The sequence below is a fragment of the Mytilus trossulus genome, chromosome 6 (assembly GCF_036588685.1).
Source record: "Mytilus trossulus isolate FHL-02 chromosome 6, PNRI_Mtr1.1.1.hap1, whole genome shotgun sequence".
Taxonomy (NCBI): Eukaryota; Metazoa; Mollusca; class Bivalvia; order Mytilida; family Mytilidae; genus Mytilus; species Mytilus trossulus.
The window spans coordinates 66,659,081-66,678,986 of NC_086378.1; the positions used below are offsets into that span (position 1 = coordinate 66,659,081).

The 19,906-nt window shown below is 30.9% G+C and overlaps 1 protein-coding gene across 1 annotated transcript in view; it reads left to right on the forward strand.

Annotated features, from left to right (window-relative positions):
• LOC134722937 (A disintegrin and metalloproteinase with thrombospondin motifs 18-like) overlaps nt 1-19,906 on the forward strand; it is a 52,333-nt gene that overhangs the window by 16,974 nt on the left and 15,453 nt on the right. Inside the window, exons 3-7 of the mRNA XM_063586571.1 lie at nt 6,740-7,083; nt 14,038-14,182; nt 15,838-16,040; nt 17,585-17,668; nt 18,700-18,859. Coding sequence (XP_063442641.1) covers nt 6,740-7,083; nt 14,038-14,182; nt 15,838-16,040; nt 17,585-17,668; nt 18,700-18,859 — 936 coding nt within the window. The remainder of the gene's footprint in view (nt 1-6,739; nt 7,084-14,037; nt 14,183-15,837; nt 16,041-17,584; nt 17,669-18,699; nt 18,860-19,906) is intronic.

Genomic DNA, 19,906 nt, shown 5'->3' on the forward strand with positions numbered 1-19,906 from the left:
TAAAATCTTTTCAATTTCATCTCAAATCATTGTAATTTCCTCTCAGATTTTTGCAATTGCAATTTTATTCAAGATCAGGTTTTGTTTTGGTCATAGCATTTTTCAACCTTTATTTTTATATCTCCAAGAAAGCAAAACCATATAAAAGATTTACAAGGTAAATTGATGAAAAAGACTTAAATTGTAAAATGCCTAAATTTCTAAAAAAATCAAGTGTTGATCACCCTTAAAAAATATAGATGTTTAGCTTATTAATGACAAAATTTGACATTTTTTAAACTTGGTTAATTTTTATCATGAATTCAACCAAAGACAAAATTTCTGGCTGGACATGTTTTTTTTTAACAATTTTAACTCCACTATTTCAGGGTGGGTTTATTTTGACAATGACTCACATTATAAATCCATCATTACTAGAAAATAATTTACTACAAAAACAAACTCATTTATGTAGAGATGACAGTTCTTGATTTTATCTAAATATTATCATTTTCTGGTGATAAACTTTTAACAATAGTAAGTTTACAGTAGTTGGACTTCAGTGTCAAAATTTAAATGGTAGTGCTCCTCATTAGTAAGATCAGATGACAGTGGGACTGAATAGAAAATGGTGATCAATTATTTAGATAGCTATTTTTGTCAATTTTAACTGACCACAATTATTATAATTTCACATCACAAACAGTCTGTTCAACTTATTTTTCAAAGAAATAAAAATAGAACGATTTTAAGATTATTAGTAAAGTAAGGTCATATACATGATGATTGCCATTTATCTGTAGATATATATATATATAGTGGCACCCCCCTTTTTGTCACATTGCTGTTATTTGCCTCCCTGTCAACTGATTCTTTATTGCTTTATTGAGTCAAACCGCAGATATAAAATATGTTCTTGACAAGCTGTAGTTTCCAAAAACTATATAAAAATATATATTTATAAGATACATATTCTTTTTGAATTGAAATTTTATTGCTTGAACCAAATTCTAACCAAAGGGTAACTTTTTTTGGTCTCAGAGTTGTCAAGTAAGCCAACGTTTTCATAGGTAAAAACCTTTGTTACAAAGAATTAAATGTTGCTATCAAAAAGTCATATAGACATGCATTTATTGTCCATTATCGGGCATTTAGACAAATTTTACAGCCTTAGATATATTTACTCCTAGGTAATAGATAGATATTACTTGGTTCAACTTTATTATTTTATACAATGGGAAACAAATGACTTGACTCTGAACCAAACAATTGCAATAAAATTTATAAAAGTGTACATGTAGTAACCATTAAAACATAAACGATCTGTCTGGTGTTGGGGATAAAGGGAAGATTTTTGTGGCATGTGAAACTATAATAACAAATTGGTTTAAATGTTCCAGACTATTTTATGTAGGTCTTCAGACTTGTTAAACTTCACAAATAAAGAAAAAAGATTGGCAAAGTTCATGAAACATGATGTACTATAGTGGGGATAGATTGAGGGTTGACCCACACTAAACATTACCTACACATCTGAACATGTTGTCCTTGAAAACAGTTAAATATAACCTACAGAACTTAACATGGAGTCCTTGAGCTTGGTTAAACATTGGCTACAGAAATAAACAAATTGTTATAGTGTTAATGGTAAACAACTAACTAAAGAAGTAAACATTCTTGAGAATGGTTAAATATTACATACAAAACTAAACAATAAAAAAATACCTACAAAACTTACAGTTTTATCCCTGTGAAAAGTAAAAATTACCTTCAGAGTTAAACCTGTCCTTAAGAATGGTTAAAATATAAGCTACAGCATTAAACTTGTTTGTCCTGGAGACTGGTAAAACACAACTCACAGTCCTAAACATGTCCATAAGAATACTAAAATTATTTATAGAACTAAACTTGTTCCTGTGAATGCTTCAAAATACCTACATAACTTAATGTATTCTCCCTCCGAATGCTAAAAATTACCTACTGAACTAAAAATGTCACAGAGAATACGAAAAACAACCTATACAACTAAACATGATGACCCTGAAAAATTACCTACAGAACTAAGCATGTCCCATAGAAATAACTCACAGAACTAAACATGTCTCATAGAAATTACCTACAGAACTATGCATGTCCCATAGAAATTACTTACAGAACTAAACATGTCCCATATGAATTACCTACAGAACTAAACATGTCCCATAGAAACTTCTTACAGAACTAAACATGTCCCATAGAAACTTCTTACAGAACTAAACATGTCCCATAGAAATTACCTACAGAACTAAACATGTCTCATAGAAACTACTTACAGAACTAAACATGTCCCATAGAATTTACCTACAGAACTCAACATGTCCCATAGAAATTACCTACAGAACTAAACATGTCCCATAGAAATTAACTACAGAACTAAACATGTCCCATAGAAACAACTTACAGAACTAAACACATCCCATAGAAATTACCTACAGAACTAAACATGTCCCATAGAAATTACTGACAGAACTAAACATGTCCAATAGAAATTACCTACAGAACTAAACATGTCCCATAGAGATTATTATACAGAACTAAACATGTGCCATGGAAATTACTGACAGAACTAAACACGTCCCATAGAAATTACCTACAGAACTAAACATGTCCCATAGAAATTAACTACAGAACAAAATATGTCCAAAAGAAATTAACTACAGAACTAAACATGTCCCATAGAGATTACTTATACAGAACTAAACATGTCCCATATAAATTAACTACAGAACTAAACATGTTCAATAGAAATTACCTACAGAACTAAATATGTCCAATAGAAATTAACTACAGAACTAAACATGTCCCATATAAACTACTTACAGAACTAAACATGTCTCTTAGAAATTACCTACAGAACTAAACATGTCCAATAGAAATTACCTACAGAACTAAACATTGCCCATAGAAATTACCTACAGAACTAAACATGTGCATAGAAATTACTGACAGAACTAAACATGTCCCATAGAAACTACTTACAGAACTAAAAATGTGCCATAGAAATTACCTACAGAACTAAACATGTCCCATAGAAATTACTGACAGAACTAAACATGTCCCATAGAAATTACTGACAGAACTAAATATGTCCCATAGAAATTAACTACAGAACTAAAAATGTGCTATAGAAATTACTTACAGAACTAAAAATGTGCTATAGAAACTACTTACAGAACTAAACATGTCCATAGAAATTACCTACAGAACTAAACATGTCCCATAGAAATTAACTACAGAATTAAACATGTCCCATAGAGATTACTGACAGAACTAAACATGTCCATAGAAATTACCTACAGAACTAAACATGTCCATAGAAATTAACTACAGAACTAAACATGTCCATAGAAATTACCTACAGAACTAAACATGTCCCATAGAAATTACATACAGAACTAAACATGTCCATAGAAATTACCTACGGAACTAAACATGTCCATAGAAATTACTTACAGAACTAAACATGTCCCATAGAAATTACTTACAGAACTAAACATGTCCCATAGATATTACTTACAGAACTAAACATGTCCCATAGAAATTACTTACAGAACTAAAAATGTGCTATAGAAACTACTTTCAGAACTAAACATGTCCATAGAAATTACCTACAGAACTAATCATGTCCCATAGAAATTAACTACAGAACTAAACATGTCCCATAGAAATTAACTACAGAACTAAACATGTCCCATAGAGATTACTGACAGAACTAAACATGTCCATAGAAATTACATACAGAACTAAACATGTCCATAGAAATTACCTACAGAACTAAACATGTCCCATAGAAATTAACTACAGAACTAAACATGTCCCATAGAAATTAACTACAGAACTAAACATGTCCCATAGAGATTACTGACAGAACTAAACATGTCCATAGAAATTACATACAGAACTAAACATGTCCATAGAAATTACCTACAGAACTAAACATGTCCATAGAAATTACCTACAGAACTAAACATGTCCCATAGAAATTAACTACAGAACTAAACATGTCCCATAGAAATTAACTACAGAACTAAACATGTCCCATAGAAATTACTGACAGAACTAAACGTGTCCAATAGAAATTACTGACAGAACTAAACATGTCCCATAGAGATTACTTACAGAACTAAACATGTCCCATAGAAATTACTGACAGAACTAAACATGTCCCATAGAAATTAACTACAAAACTAAACATGTCCATAGAAATTACCTACAGAACTAAACATGTCCATAGAAATTAACTACAGAACTAAACATGTCCATAGAAATTACCTACAGAACTAAACATGTCCCATAGAAATTAACTACAGAACTAAACATGTCCATAGAAATTACCTACAGAACTAAACATGTCCCATAGAAATTAACTACAGAACTAAACATGTCCATAGAAATTAACTTCAGAACTAAACATGTCCCTTAGAAATTAACTACAGAACTAAATATGCCCCATAGAAATTAACTACAGAAATAAACATGTCCCATAGAAATTACTGACAGAACTAAACATGTCCAATAGAAATTACTTACAGAACTAAACATGTCCCATAGAGATTACTTACAGAACTAAACATGTCCCATAGAAATTACTGACAGAACTAAACATGTCCCATAGAAATTACTTACAGAACTAAACATGTCCCATAGAAATTAACTACAGAACTAAAGTGTTCCTGAGAATGGTCAAAAGTAAAGTAACCTACAGCACTAAACATGTTGTTTAAGAATTGTATAAAACTACATTTGTACCTACAATGTACTTATAGAACTGTTAAGATACATATTCCTCATGCTAATTTTTCTTGTATGAACATAGTTATTAACAAATTTTCCTATTCTGTTGTGACATTGTTTGAAAAAAAATAAAGTTTTCTACAGTTGTACTTCTAAGTAATTAATCAATTAAAAAAATAAAAATTTAAGACTCTGCATAAATTCTTATTCACAAGTGCTGTTAAAATTCAATTTCAAATTATAATGAACAAATCAGCTCAGCTGGTGACTCTTTTTATGATGTTTCAATATGAGTTTGAGAAAAAAGATTAAAGTTTTTGTTACCATTGAGGGAAGAAAGAATTGTATAGCCCATGCAGAGGCCCGCAGACATGCATCCCTTTAAATCTGCAGGATAATACACTTAGGTTTCCAATTATTATTTCTTTTTATGATTATTAGAAGAGGTATAGAATCTTCAATAGCTAATATGACTAACAAATTTTAATGAGAAAAAAAAAATCTGAAACATTGTCATGTGTGTAGACCTTATGTTTTGTCAGAGTGAATTTGTAATTTATGAAACTTTAAAAGTACTTTTTTTGCATCAAGGAAGTAATATAACACTTTGTGGTTTTCCTTCTATCTGTTTCTGATTCACCTCATCCTTGATCAACCATCAGAAAATAGTGAGCGTCCTCATGGGGCTTTTGATTATGTGATAATTTGACCATTTTTATAGCAATTATTTGATTATAAGACCAAATATTTCATGATTTTTGATAATCTAGAACAATATTTTTTATTATTTTATCACCTTATTTAAAAAACAATTACTGATTATGTTATTACTGTGACCCCTCATAAGGGGCCTATATAGTTTTATTAAAAATATGATCAGTTGGAAGGAAACTTAATTAAGGTAATTTAAATAGACATACAGCTAATCTGTGGTGTTAAATATCCCCATCTAATAATTCGACACTATAATTTGACCATCCGAACTTCACACTTCCGAAAGATTGTTTACAGTATTGTGATTCACACTTTGATAAATATATATGTATATACTGTTGTCTACACTTGGTTTCACCTCCCAAGACGTATACAAAAATTATAGCGAATCAACACAATTATCCTATGATAATTTATCGTGTTAATAAGCTTACGGGTACCGTGCCTGCATGGTACAAGGCTTTCAATAAGCTGCTTAGTACTGTATTTGTATGGGATATAATTTGATAGAGCTGTTCTTCCATTCATAGTTATTAAATAGCAACTCTCAAATCCTGTCTTCTTTGTTAATATGAACTACCTTAGGACTGAAAATCTCTAATTCAGAAACAAGAAAATTAACAGGATTGTAACGGAATATACTCTATGTTAAATCAGTCGTGAGAGCTCAGACCCTCGACCACACACAAGTAGTTAGTCCAATTTCACGATAAATTCATACACATTCAAGCTCTTCTTGCATATTAAGTGCACAACAATTAGTCTACGTGTTTCCATAAGGCACAACTTTTCTTAATCCATGTATGTGAAGATGCAATTTTATAGAATTTTATTTAAAAACAGGTTTGATTGCTAAAAATTATATCATTCATGAAATAGTAAAAGTTCAATTTGAAAGATTTTTGAATGTACGTATTTTAGAAAACTACTTTAACATATTAAAGTCTACCACAGAAAATGGCCACAAATGAATGCACTATTTACATGTTGTAGCTAACAATGGACATATATAAATATTATATAGTGCTCATTTTTTTTCTTTTTTAAGCATACTATTAGGTTTATGCATTATCCTGGGATTCTACAAACAATATAGAAATCCTGAAAACAATTTTGGTTTGTTGAATTCATTTACTCTACAGTCACTTTAAAAAATAAAGTATATTTTTGTCAAATCAGAAATAGTGATTCCATACATTGAAGGTAGTCTGAGTGATTTTAATTTGTCAAATTTATTTACTTTAAAGTCATATTTGATTTTTGTCTTTTTCAGAAATTGTGATTCCGTACATTGTAGATAGTGATGGAAGTTTTGTCTCTCATGAACTAAGTCATCATGTTCGTCATAAACGAAGTTCGCCATCATCCTCGTCATTCCCATACTTATATGTAAACATCACTGGCTTCGGTCAGACATTCCACATTGATCTTAAGGAAGAGAAAGAACTTTTAGCACCTGGATTCAAGGTGTATCATCGGCAGAACAATGTCAATTCTCACAAGGAAACGTTCGTTAGATCTCAGGAGAAACCGTGGGATGAAACTCGATGTCATTTCTCCGGTAAAGTTCGATCTCATCATCATGGTACTGCAGCTCTTTCTGTCTGTGATGGAATGGTAGGTTTACAATTTGTGAGCTCGTTTAGATAGTAAAAATTATAGAAACGGGACAATTTAACATGTTTTAAATTGTTGTCAAGAGACGAGCTATGTTAATGTAACATTGAACAGTTTTTTTTTTAATTGATTCCATTTAGCTGCATAATAAAGTATTATACAGGCCCTTAGCCAGGAATTGTTTTAGTAATAGAAAGTTTCAATAAAATTGATATCAGTATAAGATATACCAATGAGGATGCTAGGTTATGATACTTGATATGAGAGTAATTGTCTTATATCTTTTTCCATAGTCTGGATGTATTGAACAGTTTGAACCCAAGTCAATATCTTGATGTTAACCTATTTTTCTTTAAGTGTTTTTGTCATAGTTCAGTCGTTTCGTCTTTTTCAAAGCAATAATAAATTATCATTTAAAGAATTATGGTTAATTATTCTGTCAAAAATAAACTGTCTATAAGCCAGAAATCAACTTATAAATCAAACATTATTGAAATATACACCAATGTTTTTTATTTGTTTAAAAATGACTTATGACATAGTTGAATAATAAAACACTTTTTTTCTGTATCGCATGTGAAATCTAACCTTCTTTATGCTGAAAGTGAAAATTGTTGTTAAACATACATTTCTCAACGTACAGGTGAAATAGATAACCATCGACATGTATATCTGTATCTGTACTATCATCCCTTTGAGATATAGGTTAGCTATAAAATTGTCTGTGTTTTGTCTATATTTAATATAAGAGCATACAACTGTCAAAAGATGTCAATTTTTTTATTTTATAAATATACCATTAAAAAAGTTGACATTCCCATAAGCAAGATGTAATTTAGTTTGATCAAATGAAAAAGATTCAGATGACCTTGAGTTTCAGATGACCTTGCACAAGGATATTTGAGGACAGTATTTAGCAAATTAAATCAAGCCTTGAGATGATCATACCAAACGTAACCTGGCCTTGAGGTCAAAAAACTTTCAAGCATAATGTTTGTACTCAGACTCAGAAATCAGCCAATCAAAATCCTGGATTTGGTGTTTAGTGCACAAATTTTCCACTCTGAGAACTGCGTTAAGTTTGATGACTGAAGACAGGGTCCTCTGCAAGTCCATATCATCCCTATTTCCTTTTGCAATTAAGGGGAGATAACTTAAAAAAATAAATTATCTCCATTAACTAAACAATGAAATACCTGTTTATAATATATAGTCTTATTATAAATAGTTGTTACGTACATCTTGAAAATTGTTAAAATTATTTTAGTAAATTTTTATACCAAATTCTGATTTTAAGAAATGATCAAAGCATGACCATGCATCACTGACAGGGTGCAATAAATATGTTTTTGTATTTATTTAGTTCTTTGACATAGTTTAGTAAGCCACCTTTGCATGTTACAAATGCTTCAAATATGAATGTGAACAATGGACTATTGAATAGGAAATTAAAGTGTTAGTTTTCATGATACTTCAAAAGTAAAACCTTAATTCCTGTAAAACAAGTGCTTTTTTGTTTGAGTACTTGACTTACAAATATTTATCCCTTTTTCTCTTCTTGATCAATTATTATCACAAACATTTCAATCTTAAAAGCCATTGAACTTTAAGATAAGAAAGAGAGAATAAGACTTGAAAATACTATTTTCTAACAGTTTTATGACTTGTTTGACATTTATTGCCAAAATGTTGACCTGATCTGACCTGTGATCACAGCAGGTCATCCTACCTTTATCAGGCTGACCTTACCTGTCCTGAGACACCTGTAGAGAAGGGTGTGGTCACTCACTTTGGCTTTGATGTGTTCTTTTGATTAGAAAATGGGAATTAAATTGTCTATATATCTCTTTTTAATTGTTTGAAATGACATAAATATAGACAATTTAAACTTAGCGAAAATAAATGTTCTCTTTTTGTGTGATTTATGAGACCACAAATTTGTTTCAGGGTTTATAAAGGTGAAGAGTTTGGGTGTTGCTATATGTTAAAGTATTAGTAGGTCCTGATAGAATCTTATTTTAAGGGGTAAATAATACTGTCAAAAACTGTATACACTAGCATTTTAGATCTAAAAATGAGATTATTTTTTGTAACAGAATATGAGGCTCTAAATGTGTGGAATTTTTACATGCTGATGTCTTGGCATTACAAAATGTATACATTTCCCAGCTAAAAAATGGTATTAAACTGAAAAGCTTTCTGTCATTGTCCTGCCATTCAATACAAAGTTGTAAAATCAATACCAAATTAAAGAAGTCAGTCCATGAACCAAAAGGAACAGAATAAAGTAGCTCCAGTATGCAGTACAGTCACTGTTAGGTCACAAAGTTACATTTAAACTCGGGTCATCACAGGTTCCTTTAACCAAACTATACAGGTCCAAACCGATATCATTCTTTATTGTGAACATTTGAGAGTTTACATGTTCTTTTCAATAAGAGGTCAGAGTGCACGGTTACTGGCCCACCTAACCTACAAGGTCACAGATTTTTTTTAATGGAAGGTCAGAGTGTCAGGTCAGAAAAATCCCTGTAAGAGCTAGAATAAAGTACAGACAAACAAAAACAGACATAAACAAACAAACATGCTGATAAAAGAATATTGTATATTTATTGATAGTTCAAAAACATCCAGTGGCAAATATTTCATGCATTTTCCATGTTTCATAAGAATTATAAGCACCATTAGTAAAAAAAAAAGCCTCATCCTAATGTGTGATGGAATAGTGATCAGTTTGCTAGGAAAGAGAAGAAGTCAGATTTTTGAATTTTTATGATGCAGTATGCATAAGACTTATAAAAAGATCTCTTTATCTGAGGAGTAAGCGAGGTGTTTAATGACTTGAAAGGAATTCTTTGTGTTAAATTATAAATATGAATGGCTTTGATTTTCATAGGCATGGTGTCTAACATTTTAGTCCATAAGAGTAATAAAGCCTAGAATTGATTGATCCTTCAAGGGGGTTTCCAATTGGTCATTCTTTTATAAGAAAGAAAAATTAATTTGATAAAAATTAAAGTCCTTTCACAATAGTTTCTAGACACCTGAGAATTTAGAGTTCATCATTATTTGAAAAATGAATTTTGTATGATAAATTTCTCATTTTATTAATGTGGTGCTTAACCTAAGCCAGAATAATTTGTTTTTATGAAAGGTATTAACTTTTCTTCAAAAGGATGAAAAGCTTTCTGTGTTTTTAACCAAATTTTATATTAATGACCAATTAACGCCCAATAGTTCATTTTCGTAGTTAAGTTGCATGTTTTATTATAGGGCGAGGTACAGGCTTATATTAAATGTAATATGTTACTGGTAACTTTGTGAATATTAAATTCTATTGAAACCTCTAATCCTAAAATTGATTTTCTTCAAAGTGTTACTTTTTATCAAAAAACTTATCATGTACAAAATATGAAATAAATCTATCACTTCAAACAACCTATGATTGACAAGAAAATATTAAGATTGATTGTGTTATTATATTTTAAAATTTAAATGAAGAAAAAGCTTGGAATTCTAGGCTACTTTATGTGATAAAAAATATTAGGCTAATGTCGTAAATCTTGACAGATTTCTCTTTTATTTTGTTTATAAATTATGATTGAAATGTTAAATAGACCTGTCTCATCTGGTAGGTATTCTCAGATTAGACATATTGTAAAACATGGATTGTATCAAAGGATGTGGAGTACCTGGCCCTATATTCATTGAAAAGAAAATATTTTAATTGTTACAATTAAATGTACTTGAAAAACCTGCTGACCAGCTAGGGCAGATTACATAATGAATTAACAGATTTATCTGTTTTACATTAGAAAGAAAGACAAGCTTAGTCATGAGCCTGCAATTTAGTGGTTGTCTTTTGTTGCTGACTGTTACATATTTGTTTTTCACATTCATTGTTTTATACATAAATCAGGACATTAGTTTTCTCATTTGAATTGTTTTTCATTTGTCATATCAACCATTACCTAGCTGATTATGTGGTATGGGTTTTGCCCATTGTTGAAGGCCATACAGTGATCTATAGTTGTTATCTTTTAAGTATCAGTTGCTCTCTAATGGAGAGTTGTCTCGTTGGCACTCATTATTACATATTCTTATCTTTATATAAATATTGAAGTATTAAAATAAGATTAAACCTTTAGATATAAAGAAATATCTAATTCTGATACTATCGATTACAAACAAAAAATACATTTTCTCAATGTGTTGATGACCCGGGTGTGGCCTTAGGCTGTTACCTGCTCTTTGGTTGGGTTGAGGTCACATTGAGGCATTCCCCATTTCCATTTTACATTCTGATGATTTTTTTTAGAGAGATCAAACTACTTTTTTGCATTGTTCTAGTTGATTCTTTTAAGTTCATACATTTATGCATGTATTTCACTTTTTGTAGTCATCAAAACAATTTTGATGATGACACAAAAATGATTAACATGTAAACTTTTAGTAATCATACCTTAGCAAGAGAATGATAACCTGACTTGTACTATGCACCTCACTATAATCTGAGTAATAAAGGTTGTTGCCTTTTTAATAAGCAATCTAAAGAATTTCAAGAGGTTAAATGTTTTTGTTTTATCTTGTGCAAAGCGCTAATTACCATTTCAAAATTCTCTTTTATTTGCAGTTTTGCTGGTAGACTTGAAACACAAATGTTAAATTTGATGTGAATTAACTAATACATTGTAAAATGAGTCAAAATTCCACAACTTTGGAATGATTGAGTACCAGATGCAGTCACATTCCATTGTACAATTAAGGTGGTACCTAACACTACAGGGAGATAACTCTTGAAAATCGTCTAAACGTTTTAATTACGTTGTGTTGTTAAGGGAATATTAAGCTTCTTAATGATCAAAATTAGTGTTTGTCAAACTGCTATATAACCAGTGTAATTTTTCTGATAAAACGGTTGGTTCAAATGTTTTGAAATTTATATATTTTTGTCAAAGAGTCAAAGTAAATACTTTGTCAAAATTTTATGAAAATTAAACGAGCCAAATTAATTTTAATGAAAGTGTTGGGTACCACCTTAAGATCACATTAATTTAATTTCTTGTCCACTCTTATTTAACAAGTTCATGTTTTAGAAATGCCCTGAAAGCTGCAGATTTTACTATTATTACTACAGTACTTTAGTTTGAAGTGTCATTATACCATGATGTATGACTTTACTATCTTCCTTTGAAATAGTTTACAACAATAAATTTACATTAATAAGGTATATAAGTATAATATTTCTACAAAGATTGGGAAATAGAGTATGATAAAAGAGGTTCCATGTACTTCTTGTTAGATCTCTCATGTGTATAAGTTGTGGTGATTCAGTCACTAACTCGTCTGCATGCTTTTTGAAATGCATGTATATTTATGAGAATTTTTTTTCTTTTTTTCTCGGTTTTAGATGTAAAATGTAATGAAATGCACAAAATGTGCTTTGAAGTAAAATTTTATTTGTATATTGCATGCTTTTTTGAAATACTGTACATAATTATATTTTTATATTTATGAGAATTTCTGGATTTTTTTTCTATGGAAGATGTAAAATGTAATGTAATGCACAAAATTTGCTTTGAAGTAAAAACTTTTTTGTTTTTAAATTGTCTTTACTCCTACACTGTTGTGGGAGAAGCTTGACCACATACTCTCTCTTATGAGTGCATATATTTTACTAAAAGTTAGAGGCATTTTTTCAGTATTTAAACTGTTCAGGTCGAAGGGCATTTTCATAAATAGTAATTCATGTCAGTTCCTTTGAATTCAATGTATAACCTATGTTCAATTTTACTTGTAAACTTTTTTAAGATTTTGTATGTTAAGAACCCTGTATCCTTTATCATAAATAAGATAATAAATTATGTAAAAAGTTGTTATATAATGAAAGAAAGGAAGTAGAAACAACTTCAAACACCATCAAATATGAAAAAGCTATTTATAGAAACAAATGTTTTTTGTTTTTTTCATTGCTAAGATTTATGACTTTAAATGTGTTGAAGAGTAACCTTGGAAACATTTTTTGACATGACAAAATGTTTATGAGTCAATGTTTATTTAAGGAATATGTCACACATAACATGCACTTATAAAATTGAAAAAATAAGATTTAAGAGAATTTTGAAGAAAGTGTTCATTTATACAATCCTTGCTACATGGGAGATAACTTTAGAAACCACTCAAGGGCCAAGGCCTTATTTTTTTCCTTCAGTCATACCATTATCTAAAAGTGAAACAGTTGTCTTGATTTTTTTTGTTATTTTAGCCATAGATATGTATCTGGTTTTTTTTTAATACAATGACTTACAGATAGAATTTGGGCTTCATTAGGATTAAGCATTTTTTTGGCAGAGTTACTGCCCTTGAATTTAAGAAAATTTCACAAACATGTTCTTGTCAAACCTTTCTTTTTGTATTGCCAGTGCTATTAAACTAAGGTTGATTTTTGGTGCATACATACATTCTTTTAATGTATAATGATAACTTACAGGTCAACTTTTTTGTTTCTGGTTGACTGATTTTTGCAGAGTTACAGCTCTTGGACTTATAACACGTTTTTTATGTTGAGTGGAAACAAATATTCATCACAACTTTCCGTGGAGCAGCTGAACAGAATTACTAAATATTTGACCAGCAGCTTGACAGTGATGAGTTGTAATGTGTTGTTTCTGATACCTTATGTAAAGAATGCAAATTTTTGTATCAAATCTTCCAACATTGTGTTATCTTTGGGGAAGAAAATGGTTGAGGTTAAATTGATTGTCTCTGTCAAGAAAGAGTGACATTTTATTGGAAATTAGGTTCTGTTTAGAAGTTTCTAGTAACGCAAGGTAGGGTTGACAGATATGGATTTTACTACTGTCTAAAAGAGACCATTGACAATCAAATATGCATGTGAAATTTTTATGAATACATTATTAGGTTAACTTATATTTTCTGTACATTTTTTTTCAGCGAGGTATCATTAGAACAGCAGATGAAGATTACATCATTGAACCTCATAAAAGTCATAAGGTCAAAGGTCAAGGTCAACCACATAAAATGTATAAAAGATCATCATTAAACCAGAAACAGTATTACGACAGCAGGTCCAGTAGACGTAGGTACATTGTTTCAATATTTAACTATTTATTTGAACAGTGAATCTTCTATTCATTTAAGATTAACAATACAGCAGATATAGGTACTAACCAAGCTGGCATGATCGATTTTGAACTGACACGTTAATGAAAATCTTCGTTTTGTTTTATCAACATTCAATGTACATTTCTCAAAATCAGAAAAACCTACTCCAAAATAATTTTTGCATCAATTTTTTCCTATTTATAAGACAACTTCTATATTCAAATAAGAACAATCAACTTGTAAATGTGCAAATAGTTGTGAATGTCAACACAAACTTTCAATTTCGATACAATTGTTGAAACATTTACATGTTTTATTTGAAAGAAAGCTAATACAAGCAAAAGTAAAGGTTACCAATCATGAATTTATCTGTGATTACTCATTCCTTGAAATTTTTTGGGTAATAAACCAATATGAAAATTTTGTTTTTGTGTAAGGTGTACAACAACTTAACTATGCACCCTACAGAAGGATTTTTGTGGTCAGCTAAACACCGTACAACGCTTCTTTTCGGAATAAACTATCGAAAAAAACATATGCATAATAGATTTCAATGCCAATTATTGATATAACTATACTTATTACACACGAACAGTGGCCTCCTATCAGAAAAAGAGTTGCAATGAATATGGAATATATCAGATGAGACGAGTGCTTCTTTGACAAGTGTTTGCACATGTTTTTAGCAATCGTTTTTCTTTTAGGAAAAATAATGAGACATCTCTAATCATCAACCTACGACCAAATCATTTCTTAATTATGTTTAGATTGAGGTACACATTGATATTATGCGAACAAAACAAAGATTTTGGTTACCATGCGAGGTCAAAATCAATCACGCCTGCTTGTTTAGTACCTATCACAGCTGTAGTGATGATACATGGTGAATAATAAGAAATTAAAATTCTTGACTGCACATGAAATTTAGAAAATTAGAAAAAATCCTGCTTAAACAAAAAATCCTATAGTTTTTATCAATATCAGAAAAATAGAAGGAAATTTTAGTTCTTTTAAAAATCTCTATAAATGCTAAAAAAAATTTAAATAATCAGCCGCTAAGGGGAGATAAGCAGCAGGGATAAGCTGTGTCAGACCACCAATTACTCCCTCCAATTTAGAATGTATGTAAAACTAGCCCTACTCTGACACAAAATAGTGCTTTTGCAGAAATGAAATTTTTGGTGAAAGAGAAATATATCTAGACCATTTTGAGCCAAAATTTACTTGTCTATAAGTTTGCATGAAAAATTGAGAATTAATGCGCTCCATAGTATACTAATTTCAGATTTTCAGAAAACCAGGGTTCTTTTTTGGAGTACCTCTATTTGAAGGTTAATTATTTTGTTAGAAGGCTTTAAAGGTATGATGAAAATTGGCATGTAGAAAGCTGATACATGTACAATTAAGGATATACCTGGTTTCTATGAAGTTAAACTATTTAGAATGCTGTGAAAATTGCAAATATTGGTTGAACAGATAGGGACTTTTAATTGGTGGTCTGACACCATAAGACAACCTGAAAATAAAACATCTTGAACAGGTTTGGCCCTAAAAAATCACTAATTTAAACTCACTAACTGTATTTCACTGAAATTAGATCTAATCCAATGCATTGTTTTTATTTTTCAGATAAAGACAATTCATATTCATCAGATTCAAATCATGAAAGCAGCATTAATAAAAGATCATTAAAGTCAGATAATAACAGAAATAAACGGAAGGATCCCCTAGCAGACAGGACTGTGGAAACATTAGTTGTAGCTGATAAAAATTTGTACCAAAAACATGGAGACCAAAATATAACAACTTATACACTCACTTTGTTTAATATGGTGAGTTTAATGTAACATTTATTTATGAAAGTAAAGTAAACAGAGTTGGTATGACTCAATATATGCCTGTATATACTGGTCAGCTTTTCATAATATTGCAGCTTTCAAAAAGTTTGTGATGACAGAATTGTTTGACTTAATTACTGATGTCATAAGGATGACCTGATCAACACTTATTACTCTTCTTCTGGTTTGCTTATAAGGTGGTACCCAACATTTTCACTAAAATTAATTTGGCTCGTTTAATTTTCATAAAATTTTGTCAAAGTATTTACTTTGACCCTTTTTTAAACAAAAATATAAAAATTTTAAATTTTTTTAACCAACCCTTTTGTCAGAAAAAATACACTGGTTATATAGCAGTTTACCAAACACCAATTTTAATCATTGAGAAGCATGATATTCTTTTTACAACACAACATAATTAAAACGTTTAGCTGACTTTACAGAGTTATCTCCCTGTAGTGTTAGGTACCACCTTATAAATCAAAGAAATAACTATAGTTTCTGTCATGAAAACCCACCTTAAAACAATCTGATAAATAGATTGTCAGATTTTCATCATATTTATATTGTAAAATATCAGCTGCAAGTCACAAATGAAAAATTTTCAGTGCGCATAGGGAGTATCAATATATCCAAAATCTAATGATCAGTACATAGTAGTTATCAACAAAAAATGATAGAAGTAACCCATAGCATGCTCAGATGAAACTTACAGGTCGTAATATATATACAACAATAACATTTTTCTTTGTTTTAATTGCTTGGCACATTTAGTGATTTTTTATTGTGTTTTTGTTTACAATACATATTTTATTTTTATCTCCTTTACATCATTGCATTATTTTAAAAGGAAAAAAAAATAATTTTATAATAAAAATCCATCAGATTTTGTGTATACAAATTAGATTTGCAACCTGCTGTGCTTTACATTTACACTAGATTCAGATCATTACCCTAAGTCTTCAAAATTAACAATATGTTTTCAGTTCATCTGTACTTGTGAAAAAAGAGAAGAGAAAATGTATTTCCTGTATGTAAATATAGCCTTCACAGCTACTTTTGCATTAGGTACTATTTCTGTACTAAAAAATTGTAGTACTGGAAATCTTCTTTTAATAATCAGTGCTATTTTGTTACTCTAAAATTATTGTAATATTTAGGTACCTGTATTTAAATATGTACTTGAAATTAAGGTACTACAGATTTTTGGTTACTACCGTTACATTTTCAGCATTTTGAAAGTTTATCTATTTCAAATCTCTCAAAGTTATGATTTTCAAACATAGAATATTGTATTATTTCTGTACCAAAATATTTAGTACAAATCAAGAACTGTAAAATACAAGTACCTAAATATTACAATAGTTTTGAAGTAAAGAAATAGCAAGGTAAATTTCCAGTACTGCATTTTTTAGTACAGAAATACTACCTATGCAAAAGTAGCTGTGTAAACCTATTTCAACAAACAATTTGCAGTTCCAATCTGATGTAGAATTAATATATTTACTATGAACTTTGTTGTATGTTATTCATTGTAGGTTGCTGAGTTGTTCAGGGACAGGAGTCTTGGGAATAAAGTCAGTATAGTACTAGTTGGACTTATTATTCTGGAGGGAGATGAGGTAACAAACTTACTATACAGTATGACTTTTGCTTATTATACCCCACGCAACGAGTTGCGGAGGGTATAATTTTTTTGAGCCGTCCGTCCGTCTGTCAGTCCTGTTTCAGATAATAAGGACATACTATGTAGTTGTGCATATCGACGGGAAATTGCGATTCAATTTATTTTCTAGGAGTTACACCCCTTTGAACTTATTTGCTTCAATGTACTTCTGCAACAGTTTGTCATCTCAACTCCTCTGAAACCACACAACAGAATTTCATGATATTTTGTCATACTATTTAGATGTGCATATTGGCAGGAAATTAATTTTTCTTATACAATTTTTTTTTCGTACACTTATTTAATTTCTCCAATGACAATGTTGGGACGTGGGGTATGTGAGTGTGCTTTAATTTTTGAAGCGGTAAAGTGCCCTATATTTATTTACATCCTTGTCAATCATATGGCAATCATACCATAAACTCTTTAATTTTATATTTAGTTTTTCCCATATTAAAAGATATATATTTCAAATACCATCTTCGAATTTTTATTATTATTATAGCATCTGTGGTCTATATTCTACAATTATAGGTACTGTCATACATGGACACAACCTCTTTGCCTGAAATATTCTATCCATAAACAAATGCAAAAGCTTATCCTTATTTCTATTTATGGGATCTGCTACACTAGACCAGAGAATTTGCGATACCTGAACATTTGATTGTCACACCATACAAGATACTTCTTAACTTTTTTCTTGTTTGAAGTTGTTAAGGGCATATGATACAGAAAATATCCCTCCTTAATATTTTTTTCATATATTTTGACATGTAGTCAATTTTAATATGCACTACTACTAAAAAAATTCGAAAAGTAAGTCATGAAGGTATATTGAAAAAGGGGCGTCTATTTGCTAATATTTCAGCTATAATAGAAAACCTAGTTCAGCTATTTGAAACTTGCATAGACTTTTTGTTTTGTTCAAAGAAAAGTACACTCAAATTACTAGACAAGAAAAAACATTAACTCTATATTTTCCAGCCAGGATTAACCATTGGATATCATGCAGATAAGACACTGAATAGTTTTTGTTCATGGCAAGCTGTACTAGAGGGGGACAGGGGCAGACAACATGACCATGCTATACTGATGACAGGGATGGATCTATGTTCTTATAAAAACTCACCATGTGATACTCTAGGTAAGATATAGTACTGGAGGGGGACAGGGGCAGACAACATGACCACGCTATACTGATGACAGGGATGGATCTATGTTCTTATAAAAACTCACCATGTGATACTCTAGGTAAGATATAGTATTGGAGGGGGACAGGGGCAGACAACATGATCATGCTATACTGATGACAGGGATTGATCTATGTTCTTATAAAAACTCACCATGTGATACTCTAGGTAAGATATAGTACTGGAGGGGGACAGGGGCAGACAACATGACCACGCTATACTGATGACAGGGATGGATCTATGTTCTTATAAAAACTCACCATGTGATACTCTAAGTACGATATAGTATTGGAGGGGGACAGGGGCAGACAACATGACCATGCTATACTGATGACAGGGATGGATCTATGTTCTTATAAAAACTCACCATGTGATACTCTAGGTAAGGTATAGTATTGGAGGGAGACAGGGGCAGACAACATGACCACGCTATACTGATGACAGGGATGGATCTATGTTCTTATAAAAACTCACCATGTGATACTCTAGGTAAGATATAGTATTGGAGGGAGACAGGGGCAGACAACATGACCATGCTATACTGATGACAGGGATGGATCTATGTTCTTATAAAAACTCACCATGTGATACTCTAGGTAAGATATAGTACTAGAGGGAGACAGGGGTAGACAACATGACCACGCTATACTGATGACAGGGATGGATCTATGTTCTTATAAAAACTCACCATGTGATACTCTAGTTAAGATATAGTACTGGAGGGAGACAGGGGCAGACAACATGACCACGCTATACTGATGACAGGGATGGATCTATGTTCTTATAAAAACTCACCATGTGATACTCTAGGTAAGATATAGTATTGGAGGGGGACAGGGGTAGACAACATGACCATGCTATACTGATGACAGGGATGGATCTATGTTCTTTTAAAAACTCACCATGTGATACTCTAGGTAAGATATAGTACTGGAGGGGGACAGGGGCAGACAACATGACCATGCTATACTGATGACAGGGATGGATCTATGTTCTTATAA